The sequence below is a fragment of the Micromesistius poutassou genome (genome assembly GCF_964030765.1).
Source record: "Micromesistius poutassou genome assembly, chromosome: 22".
Classification (NCBI taxonomy): Eukaryota; Metazoa; Chordata; class Actinopteri; order Gadiformes; family Gadidae; genus Micromesistius; species Micromesistius poutassou.
This window is the reverse complement of record NC_140292.1, coordinates 11,409,788-11,422,211: the sequence shown is the minus strand read 5'-3', so window position 1 is coordinate 11,422,211 and position 12,424 is coordinate 11,409,788. Positions and strand designations below refer to the sequence as shown.

General features: G+C 46.1%; 1 protein-coding gene across 1 annotated transcript in view; it reads right to left on the bottom strand.

Moving 5' to 3' along the window:
* fcho2 (FCH and mu domain containing endocytic adaptor 2) overlaps window positions 1-11,381 on the bottom strand; it is a gene marked incomplete at its 3' end in the record, with an annotated part of 11,645 nt that extends 264 nt beyond the window's left edge. The window contains exons 1-5 of the mRNA XM_084486809.1: window positions 11,224-11,381; window positions 3,722-3,813; window positions 1,378-1,452; window positions 1,116-1,257; window positions 180-343 (exon numbers count right to left, since the gene is read on the bottom strand). Coding sequence (XP_084342935.1) covers window positions 180-343; window positions 1,116-1,257; window positions 1,378-1,452; window positions 3,722-3,813; window positions 11,224-11,256 — 506 coding nt within the window. The 5' untranslated portion in view covers window positions 11,257-11,381. The remainder of the gene's footprint in view (window positions 1-179; window positions 344-1,115; window positions 1,258-1,377; window positions 1,453-3,721; window positions 3,814-11,223) is intronic.
* Between the last annotated feature and the right edge of the window lie 1,043 nt (window positions 11,382-12,424).

The window sequence follows — 12,424 nt, the reverse complement described above, 5'->3', positions numbered from 1 at the left end:
GTGTGTGTGTGTGTGTGTGTGTGTGCGTGCGTGCATACGTGTGCGTGCATACGTGTGCGTGCGTGCATACGTGCGCATGCATGGTAACACAGAAAGTATGCTTGTGTGGGTTTGTGTGCGTGCATGTTTGTGTGCGTGCGTGGGTAACACAGAAAGTGTGTGTGTGCGTGCGTGCGTGCACATGTCCCACCTTGTCCACCTCCCTCTGCGTGGCGCCCTCCTTGCGCAGCCGCTCCTGGTCCACCGTCTTGGCGTTGTACGCCTCCTTGGACTTGGTGAGCGCCTGCCCGGTGGTCTGGATGTTCTGGACCGCCTCCAGCGTCGACGCCACCTCCTCCTTGGTCTGCACACACACGCACACACACACACACACACACACACACACGCGATGATCAGTGTCAGATGAAACACTGACATTTTATACTTCTATTGTTCCGTTACTTCCCTGATGCGATAGGATGTAGAGTAAAAGGGAAAGCTATGTTTTCTATTAACTCTATCGCTGGCGGTCGGCCTCCATACCAGCCTGTGTGTGTTTGCGCCTGTGCACACGCAGGGCCTGGCGGAGACAGGGTCCCCGGGTCTCAACGGAGCCTCGGTGTTTAAAGAAGGGGTTGATGAAGCGGACAGTGGATGCCCTCTCCCCTCCCTGCTCGTTAAAATGACCCAATCCCGGGCCTCTCCTCGGGAGAAAAGCGTCTAAACCCCTCAAATGAAAACGATGATCACATTGTGACAGAACCTGATTTTGTGTGACTGCTTATCAGTACATTGTCCTGTGTGTATGTTGAGCCACGTCAAAGAAGGTTTTCCGTGACGACAGACAATAAAGTCTTCTGATTCTGACTCTGAATTCCTGGTGTTGAACCTGTACTTGTGATCCTCACATTTGATCCGGTTCCTCCAGGTTCCACAGTTGATCTATTTCCGTTTCACGTCTTCTCATGTACACGGTGGCGTGCGACGCGCCTCTTACGCGCTCGTTCAAGCACTCCCGCTTGGTAAACACCCAAGGGAGGCGCTCTACAAACAGGACAGCTCCCCCTGGTTCCCCCCTGGTTCCCCCTGGTTCCCCCTGGTCCCCCTGGTTCCCCCCTGGTTCCCCAGGACCGTACCTTCTTGTGCGCCTTGGCCTGCTCGTCCACGTACTTCTGCACCTCCTTGATGAGCTCCTGCAGCTTCCTCACCAGCTCCAGGTGGCAGGCGGCCAGCTTCTCCGTGGAGCTCCGGAACACGTCCCACACCGGGGCGAACGTCCTGCAACACGGACACACACACACACACGCGCGCGCTCGCTCAGCGTCACCACATGGGCAGGCCCGGTCAGGGGGAGCAGCGCTCGATACGAACCTAGGCATCAACGAACAATGAACTCACCCCAGCGGAGAGAAGTTGCCCGCAGACTTGGCGAGTTTGGTGACCGACCGCGCGTACGCCTCCTCGATCGCACTCCTACGACAGAAGGACATGAAGGTAGAGAGAGAGAGACACAGAGACAGAGACAGTGTGAGTGAGTGAGTGAGTGAGTGAGTGAGTGAGTCAGAGACGGAGAGAGAGAGAGAGAGAAAGAGAGAGTATTCTGTTTGATAATGATTTAAATACGTAATATTGAGTTATTATGATATCAAATCTATAGTTTTGTATAATGATAGTATATTTTCATCATTCTAATAGAAGATGGTGTTATTTATACCAAATAGGGCAGAGCTTAAGCTTAAGCTCGAAGCAAAACAAAGCCACAATGTTGGTTTGATTAAACACAGACAACATGAACGTTCCACCACACAGCTTTCTTATGCCTGCGCTATAGTGTGACATTGCCATTATCCACTTGTTTTGCTATTGGACGTATCCATTTTCCTCTACAAGTTTTTGTATTGAATTCATACAAAAGGGTTGGTCTTAGTGGGTGGTACTGGATGTCCTGTTCGTTTTTGGCCAGGGCGTGGGAGAAGAACCACAACACGATCCAACACACACAAGGGACACATGTACACAAAGACACACTAATAAACCAACCCTGGACAAACATTAGAACACACACAATAAACAACAAATATAGGCATGCATGCAAAGACTGCAGCACTATTATATAGATCACACAGTGCATTCTGCAAATGGTAGGGAGTTATTATACATTCATGTTTTAATGTTTTCTTTTGTTGTTCTACTGCAAGGTATAGTGGTCGAGGTTGATCAAGTAATTGCACTTACGCGTGGTGTCCACTAGAGGGGGCCCTCGTGTTTCAGGAAAGATATACAGTCGGAATCGCGGAAAGAGCTGCCGAGCGGTCAAAGATAGCCAACAAAGTCCAACTCTAAATATAGTGACTATAGTATTCCATCCATCCTAGCTAACCATTACAGCAATGTGCTGTAGTGCAAACATTCATATGGACAGACATCCTAAAGATGCCGCGGTGGTGAACGGCTGCGCGCTGCACTCAAGAGTGCAGGAGAACATGTGTGCTGTCTGTGAGGCCGATAGGAGAGACGGGGACATTACGGCGCCCCGGGGGGAGATTCAATTGTTCCAGCAGCAGCGTACGTCAATAGCAAAGTGCAGACATAATAAGAAACAAATTGGGAAAAGCGGTAAAGTGACAATAAAATAACCATCAGCAATGTAAACATCCTGCAGATGAGGTATCCTGCGTCTGTCTATCTGTTTGTGTGTGTGTCTGTCTGTGTGTCTGCCTGCCTGCCTGGTTGTCTGTGTGTCTGTCTGTCTGCCTGCCTGGTTGTCTGTGTGTCTGCCTGCCTGCCTGCCTGGTTGTCTGTGTGTCTGCCTGCCTGCCTGGTTGTCTGTGTGTCTGCCTGCCTGCCTGGTTGTCTGTGTGTCTGCCTGCCTGCCTGCCTGGTTGTCTGTGTGTCTGCCTGCCTGCCTGGTTGTCTGTGTGTCTGCCTGCCTGCCTGGTTGTCTGTGTGTCTGCCTGCCTGCCTGGTTGTCTGTGTGTCTGCCTGCCTGCCTGGTTGTCTGTGTGTCTGCCTGCCTGCCTGGTTGTCTGTGTGTCTGCCTGCCTGCCTGGTTGTCTGTCTGTCTGTTTTAAAAATACATTGAACAATCCAGTATGTGGTGAAGATACATTGTTAATAAAAAGTGCAATTCTTACAATTACTGTTGCAATTCTCAGTGTTGTTACATTTTCTTATTTTTCTCGTTTCCCCGAATTGAACCACTATCTGCTCAATGGAGGTAGGCGGACCACAAGTAACACCGGAATGGATTTGAGGAAGGCATCCGCTTAGAGCTAGGGTAGGCACTTTGGAGGAACCAGCCAGAGGAAGCTAGAATGTGAAAGTATCCAGCCGAAAGATATCCCACCCAAAAACACATGACTAGCTCGCTAGCTTTAGCAGTGGGTCTAGCCATGTGGAAGACTGCGGTCATGCACAGTGAGTGAAGGGGCGCAGGTGGCCAGGCAGGGGGGCCGTCCAATCACTTCATTCAAGGCTGAATGTAGTGATTGGATGGGCTTATTACAGCCCTGTGACAGCTACAGATGACATTTTCTTTTAACATTTGATTTATTAATTGCTCTCAGGATGAGAAGTCCAAAACATCGGACAAAGAAATGCTTCTAAAATATATTGCCCTACCCCAGATTTAAAAAGTGACGTCTTCCAACAGCCAGACGGACAGATTCAATAACAAACAAACAAACACATGTTGAATCAAATCCTTGGAGCTCGTTTCCATAATCAGAAGCCCTGGTCTCACCTCTCCCTGATGAAGTCTGTCAGCTCCTTGGACGATATTTGGCCATGTTTCATGTTGTGGTAGAGAACGTCAAATCCATTGTTTTTCTCGCCCTGCATTTCAAAACAAAACAAAAACAGACGAAGAAAATACCTTCAGTTAGATCTCAGAATAGATGACACAGAATCCAAACCCCCAGGCCCTCTTGTCTCGGGGATGTGTTCTGAGAGCCAGGCTGTAGTCTACCGTGTTGTGGTGGACCGCTGCTTTAAATAAAGAGGGTTTATTTATAAGGAATTCACTTCGGATCAAACAATGCAAGTTCAAACAGAGAAAAGATAACCATGTTTATTCAAAGTAGCAACCAGACAAAGACTACGCAGTCAAAGTTCATAATTATCTCATTGTTTTATTAGGTTTGAAGATTACACATCTTGGGTCAAGATATTCTTTCACATAGAGAGATATTCACACACACAGAGCGAGAGTGAGTGGGAGAGAGCGAGAGAGGAAAATAAAAAGATGTGTGAGAGAGAAACAGGTGAGCAGCATTACCGTGAGGCATGCGTGACGTTCTGTATAGGTAGGGCTCCTCCTTTCTAAACAGGCCAGCTGCGTTCTAGGTAGTTCGGATTAGTCAAGCAGATTCTTTAACACCAAATTCCTGAGCAGCCTACAAACCGGTCTATAGCTCTTACAATGCTTGAAGTCCAAAGAAAAAATATAAAATAACAACTCTGCCAAATATGCAATACGTGACATGAGGCTAGGTGATAGTCCAGTGTAAAATGTGCTTCAACCATTTGCCATAAAACAACAGTGGTATGCTATTATACAAATAGGACCGAAGATCCAATTCAGAGAGGAGTTATCATATACAAACACAGGTGCCGCTCATAACACTGACTAAGCACTCCCCTTTGCTCCCCTAAGTATTGGGACACCCTACCCCTTCGCGGGAACACGCAAAATCTAGGGAAAGGGCTCAAATCTAGGGGAAGGGGGAGAATTGGGACAGGGCAATATCTTCACTAGTTGACTCTACTGACAGTGCCCTGGTTCATCAGAGGAGCATTAATTTGTGTTATGAGTCACACCTGTGTTTGTCCTAATGCCGCCTCTGTGAATAGGGTCTATATACTAGGACACATTCAGACTCTGGTCCAACATGACAGCGACCTCAGTGAACCCATCCATGTTCACGTGCCGCAGCAGCATTTCTGTCCGCCAGCCATGGGTCTCCTCTTTGTCATGTGACCGCCACACACTGATTTCCTGGAGCAAGAACCAAGTCAGCGGTTTGTCCATGCAGGAGAGCACACGCACACGCACACACACACACTTTTGGGACAATGCAACTTTTGGGATAGGATGCACCAGAACGATCTGACGTCCAGACTTGACACTTTGAAGGCGAACTCTGTGGCCAGATCTGTGTTCCTATTTCACTTTCCCCGCAAAAAGGACTTCGTGGTTAACAAATCCGCTGAAATGGCGCTGGGTGGAAGAGCGGCCCCTGAGTTGTTCTTGCCGTTTAAAATGGTACGATGTAGTGGTAGGAGCCGTGTGCAGCAGACGTGTGTTGCTGAGGAGAGCGCTCGGTGCACGCGTCACAGTCCGACATCACTGGACCGACCGCGGCACCTGACCACAGCGCCACAGTCGCTGTTAAAACCCCGCGACTTCCGTCTTCGTTACGTCCAAACGTATGGGTGGTGGCAGCCGGCGCATACCGTGCATACCGGGAGGTTCCTGGCGGGGCCCGTGGAGGCACGGGGAGTGGTCGTAATAACGTGGCCGCATTGTGCCCAGTCGGCGCTCCACACACACACACACACACACACACACACACACACACACACACACACACACACACACACACACACACACACACACACACACACACACACACACACACACACACACACACACACACACACACACACACACACACACACACACACACACACACACACACACACACACACACACACACACACACACACGGTCCGATCACAACGAGAGCCGGAACCACCTTCGGGATGTGGTCTAGCTCGTCGGACCGCAGTGTGGGCCAGATCTGATCTGGAACTTTCCAGACCCGACCTGTCGCCGCTTCCTGATGATCGGGCGCTGAGAGTCAAGTGCGACCAAGGCCTGCGCTGTAACCGACATATTTACATAGCAAATAGAGGAAGACAAAACACCGAGAGCCTCTGATCTGGGAACATCTGATTGGCCCACATCATGTTCACCCTCAGCAAACACGCCATCCACGTTTCCAGGTTGAGCGAGGCCTTTCAGTTCACATTAATTGAAAATGTCCCTTTCGGTCTGCGGTGGCAACGTCACTAACGCAGAACGAACCGATGCTCTGAGTCTCAATGACCGTGACTGACACACAGGTCCACGTTGCACAACACCAAGGATTATTTGCTGAAACAGTGAAAACCTTTTTTGGGGGGGGTTCCACAAAACAGGGAAGTTGGGAGAACAAACAAGTGCAACAGGAAGCACTGATTCTCCACAAAGAGAATTGCTGTGTTTATGGAACGTGATATGAAAGAATTCAAAGAGAAAATGCCAAAGAAAGACAGGAAACAGACCGAGGGAGTTGTACAGGTAACTATACAATGGACGCCACTGTGGCTCCTCCAACTCCTGATTAATGCATGGGAACAAAAAAAACTTAGACGTTCAAAAGGTTAAAACATTTTTAAGTGTTCTATTATGTATCCCATTGAACATTATAATCCTTTCCCTTCGATTGGCTCAAAGTCAATCTAAGTCAAAGTTGACTTAGAAGGCATGCGTTAATAGGTAACCTATTCGCTCCCTTGTTCGTCAATAAGTCCACTGCTACCTCAACAGGCTTACCTCAAGTGCTCCACAGATTAAGAAGTTAGAAGTTAAACCAAAATGCCACACATTTCTGGTGGGACGCTGTTGCTCTCTCGCCCTTCAACAGGGTCAGGTTGGGGGTTAGCTGATGGGGTTTGACACATCGACGCTATGTGAAACCACATACATCTAGAGGGACATGTTTTCTTATCTCAGTCATACCATATAGATTAAGAATACACACAGTGTGAACTCTCAGTTCTCCAAAAGGCTGTTTCAAATAGTGTTGCCGATGGCAACCACAGTATTTATCTCTGGTATGACTGAGACCAAATAATAATACAAAGTCTGATGATTTATGATCAAGGTTCCTTTTCTTTTGATCAAAGTGTTTTAATCAATACAAGGAACTGGATGTGTGTGTATATAACAGTATTACTTCCATATAATAATTAATACTAATAACGTACACAAACGTGTGTGTGTGTGTGTGTGTGTGTGTGTGTGTGTGTGTGTGTGTGTGTGTGTGTGTGTGTGTGTGTGTGTGTGTGTGTGTGTGTGTGTGTGTGCGCTCCTTGCAAGAACCCTGTTTAATAAACCTCTGCCTTATGCCAGTAGATGCAGCCTGGAGATTGGGTGGTGACAGACTGTAGTGGATGGGGATAGTGGAACGCGTGTTGTCTCTGGTGACTAAGATAGTACCCATCCTGGCCGCTCCAAATAGGTACCCTTAAAAAAGAAAGGTGTGTAAATACTTAGGATATACTGTAACCGTATCAGGCATGACTTTCAGCTGGCAGGAGCTATACAAGCCAATAGGTTAATAATGTCATGGTAATGTTTTCATCGTCGAGACAAATAGCTCTTGCTTGGTATATGATGAGCCAGAGAATGCTGTTGAAATAGGCAAAAGCGGATCAGACAGTAGACAGGCAGGCTAGTAGGCTAGTATGCCAGAAAGACACAGGGGTTCGTGCCATAAAAAGGCCAAGCCGTGACAGTTACATATTCTTCCCAACAACGGGCACTCATCTGAGTGCTCTTGGGGGGGGCCTGGTTAACAGTTCATGGTCAAGGACAATGGAGCCACCACACCAGAGAGCCAAAAACAATGGACTGTCTGAAAAATGTACGATGATTGAGCAGCCACTAAAGTGGCATGCAGGTTATGTTGTTAGACATCAGATCCATAAATATAACTAACTAACTGTTACACCGAGATACTCAAGACATTCAGCTTGATGTCTTTACACAAATGGCCTCTTCCTTGATGATACACCCAGAAGAAAAAGAACAAGAACAAGAAGATTAGAGAAGGGAAAGTCATTGAGAAGAACAGCTTCCCCAGCCGCCCCCTTCCTCCAGGAACAGAATGTAAACATCGGCTTAGCGTAGAGGCCAAGCGTAGACCGGAGGCCCCGGGAGTGGAACTCCCCCGCCCCGGACCCAAGGAACAGCGCAGCCCGGGTGACCTCACCGGGCCGGGCCCTGGTGATGTCACCAGGCCTACCGGGTCCTCCTGAGACCAGGCAGGGGAAGGGATCTTCCATCACATGTCACCAGCGAGGGCCTCCAGGAGTTGAGTCAATGCGACAACACGTGTCAGCGTGCACTGAAGGAAAGATAAGGTCTATAGGTGTGATGTAAAAAGGTAGCGGTTCACCCTTTATTCAGTGTAAGCCGTTCCAAAACAACTCTATGAAATGCATTTAAATCAGAAGAAAGCAGAACTCAATGAACATTCAAAATGATGACGCTTGCGTTATCATAATTTTATCGTTCAGAATTTCTGTGTGTGAGCTTTTTTTATACATTGAAATTGTTTTGTAATTCAATGGTTAATAAGCCTAACAACAGAAAGGCCTAAATCACTCAGGTATTGCCCATACATGCATATATATCTGATATATGTAATATATGCATTACTATTCCTTATCTAAACCACATCAATACCTATGAATCCTTAAGCCTAGGCTCCTATGACTACCTGTTACCCTGAAGAACAAGGTTCCACTGAAAGAGCGATCATTTGTTGACATAGTCAGTCAATGCAAACATCACAGGGTTTCAGAAATCACATCTTAGCCCTTGGGACCTCCCACTGTAAGTGAAAGTAATCCCAAAACGGTGTGTGTGTACACAGTGTTATAGAGACCCTTTTTAAGATATACAATAAGCCTGAGAACCTCCGCCCCACACACACACAAAGTCCACCTAGCCCTGGGGTTGTAAACAAAGAAAGTTTGCTTATCAAAACCGTCTAATTGCCCAAAGCATGCTGGAGGCTAACAGAGTTCTCCACACAGAAGCCCATCAATGGTTCTGTTATTAGCTAGCGAGTGGGCTGGCTGAATAACTGCAATTAACACAATTGTTGATTTGAGATTCAGAGCTTAGCATCACACACACACAGACGTGTCCTGTGAAAAGGAGTTCAACCATAACAACAAAGCCCACCTTACAAGGACCTAGAATAATAAAAACAAGAGGAAGTAAATAAATAAACACTCACTCCCCGTCAAGTCTTGGTCAATAGCACAGAAACAGGGAAGTGTCGTCCGATGTTGTTATGATGCAACCTGAGGCATAGCAGTGGTTTACAACTTGTTCTGCAAGGTCCTTGTCTACAAAGCCACGTATCTCTTTGTTGACAGTGGACATTTGACTTGTTGGCATCCAGCAACACACAAGGACAAGTTCACAATACTACCAGACCACTGCACCACACTGTGTTTCTGTACCCCATTCCTGATGCCAAAACTGATTGTTATTCAGCTGGAGACTTGTGCACATGAGCATATCCACAATATTGCAACGTATGACTGCTCCTAAAGGCCTCATAAAGAATAGAGGGAAAGAAGTAAAACTTGTTTGTATCTAAACTGTAGTAGAAGCAGGCTACTTTAGGAACACACCAGCTTGTGATGGTTCCATTCTTCATCTTGGTCCGAGCAAGCGTCTCTTAACGCACCATAGCAGTCTAACAGAGTGTGTTTGGCTAAACATTAGACAAACGGGATATGCAAAGTTAAGGAAATGAGATGGAATGGAATCTCTAGACGCCACGGTGTGTGTGAGAGAGAGAAAGCGAGAGTGAGCGAGTGAGTGTGTGTGTCTGTGTGGCCGCGTGTGCTGCATCGCATCTTAACTACACAGCTGATCCTTGCTGTCACTGGATTCGCTTGTGGCTCATTTCGAGGCACAAAGAGTGGATTGAGGGATGGAGGGGGTGTCTGGCCCTCTCCCCTCCCATTGACTTATTGATCGAAAGACAGAACGTTAAATAATCACACCACGGACATTGGGAAACGGTTACTTTCAGAATGAATCATCAAATGTAGGTCTCTCTCATCAACCAACTTTCATTTTAGGTTCATTTCAATGTTAATTTGACCCTTAATTCACGGATCTGGAACAGATTGTTGTGAACTACAATTACACTAATATACAATTACACTAATATTACCATTACAACAATCATACAAGACGGGTGGTTTATAACACGGACAGAGGTTTCACTTATACAGCCAACCTGACCAGTTGTGCTGAAACTAGGTTACCTCGGGGACAATGCAAAAAAGAGTGATGTCTATATGTTTATAGGCCCACATAGCACACATGTTTAAGAGGCTACTGGGATTGTAAATGCTGTAGCCTGCAGGGGCCTAATTGCAAGGTTAAGAATGTCAGATTGGTTGAACTCACTCAATAACTGTTACTCATTTCCCTGTCATGAATTTCCCGAAGGACGGCTATGTAAATTGGTGAATGGTATCACCTTGATGTTCCTGCCCTAGTAGTCAAAGGTCTATATGGTTTTCACCAACAAGCCCATGGATTCACATTTGGTAATAGAAATGTAAGACATGATGGGTCTGGTCTGTGTGGTGTTTGTATACCATGAAGTATTATATGGTAATATAACAACCAATAGCCTACAGCCATGCATAGTAACTAAACACGGCACCACTGCATTTATATCAATGGCAGTGCGTAAGAAGCCAAAGTAAGATTTAAACCTCAAATCAAGGCCATTTGACCAGAAATAACATCAAGCTCCGTTTCCTTTTCAAATAACGTTGATAACATATTTTGACGTATTTGTTGACCTTCTTCATTGTAACAAACATGATAGTAATTAAATGAAGGGTCATGAAGAGGACATGGAGAGTTTTAGCATCACATTATCGCCATACAGCGTTATTAATGTGTAATAATGAAATCTCTAACAATAACCATAGTCTATTCTTTGTGTTAAAACTATTCTTCAACTTGTTCAACATCTGGCCTCTCACTAAAACTTTGTTGCGGAAGAAAATGACGTGTACGGCGATAGCTGACCGACAAGGGAGACGTCCAATGGTATTTAAGGACAGGGTCCTCCACATTCCAGTCTGCTCCGTCACAGCCAATCGGAGCGGTCGGTAGTGGTTTCTCGAGCTCCCATGTTAGATTGGTTTACAAAGGCCCAATCCCGGGGCGGCAACATAGATCTCCAAAATTAGCACTTATCAACGGACTAAAACCCGGCGTCCGCTAATGTACCACGATCTGCACCGCGCCGTGCTCAAGCACCGGTGTACCGTCCCAGATCGTTCACTATTGGATCATTTGTGTTTTAGCGAGCCTCACAACACAGGGGTAGTATGGGCTTTAAACCCTGAAATAAAAGCGTTACTTACCCAGAAACTCTCCAGGAAGTAGGGCGTTATCATCTTGTCTGATCCCCCTTCACCGGGCCACTTTAAAGCTGCGAATTCAAACCGTAGGGACGTGATTTCTCCGCCGTCCTCCCCCGTTCCTGTGGTGCCGTTTCACTGCTCTCCTCCAGCCTTCCTCTGCCTTCAGACCAGACTCCACCTCCGTGTGTGTTTTCTACTTCCCCACCACACACACACACACACACACACGCACACGCACGCACGCACACACACGCACCGTGAGAGTTGGGTTTGAAACAGCGCTACCAATGGCACATTTAAATATATAATCAAATAGCACTGTTGTAAGCGGAAGCTATGGTTTGAATTTGCTTTATTTGTTGTGGTAACGTGTATCGATGCTTTTTTTTTATTTCGGTAACTTTCCAAGGAATCAGGGCTTTTACTTTGAAACTAGAGAGATGTACTTTTACTTTGAAACAAAAGAGCTGTATGCAGATGAGCGTGTAGGCCGTGCGCTGTCATTAGGTTTGTGATCAGGGGCATCAGATTAGGAGGCCGACCAAACGTGACTGGGTCTAGTGGTCTAGTCCCTTGGGGAAACTATTCGTATGCATGCAAAGCATAGGATATTGTGTGTGTGTGTGTGTGTGTGTGTGTGTGTGTGTGTGTGTGTGTGTGTGTGTGTGTGTGTGTGTGTGTGTGTGTGTGTGTGTGTGTGTGTGTGTGTGTGTGTGTGTGTGTTTGAAATGAATACAATCTCTCATTGTTTTCCCCTGCCCAATAGTTACATACTAGGCTAGATATATTGCTGTCAGACAATTGTTGCAGACATCTACTGTGGATACAAATGTCCACAGCTACCGGTAACTAAAATAACTACCGGTGGTTATTTTGTTGTGATGTCAATAATAGTGATATAACTTTAGTAGTTGACTCCATTGAATCATTAAACACAATGCATAAGTTATTTTAAGCAAATCTTGTTTAGAAAACATAGTTTTTGTTTGTTGTGGTCTGAGGATACCCGAAACAGTCTTTTTAATTCATTGTTAAATTGAATAAAAACAAAAACGGACAGAAATAATGTAAACAATTTATTCTGAACAATGTAAAGATTCAAGCAATGGTAACCAGTCACACCCACTTGATCATTGTACAAATATTGTTACAAAAATTACTACAGTACAATATAGATTCTTTGCATGATCCAAAATATTTG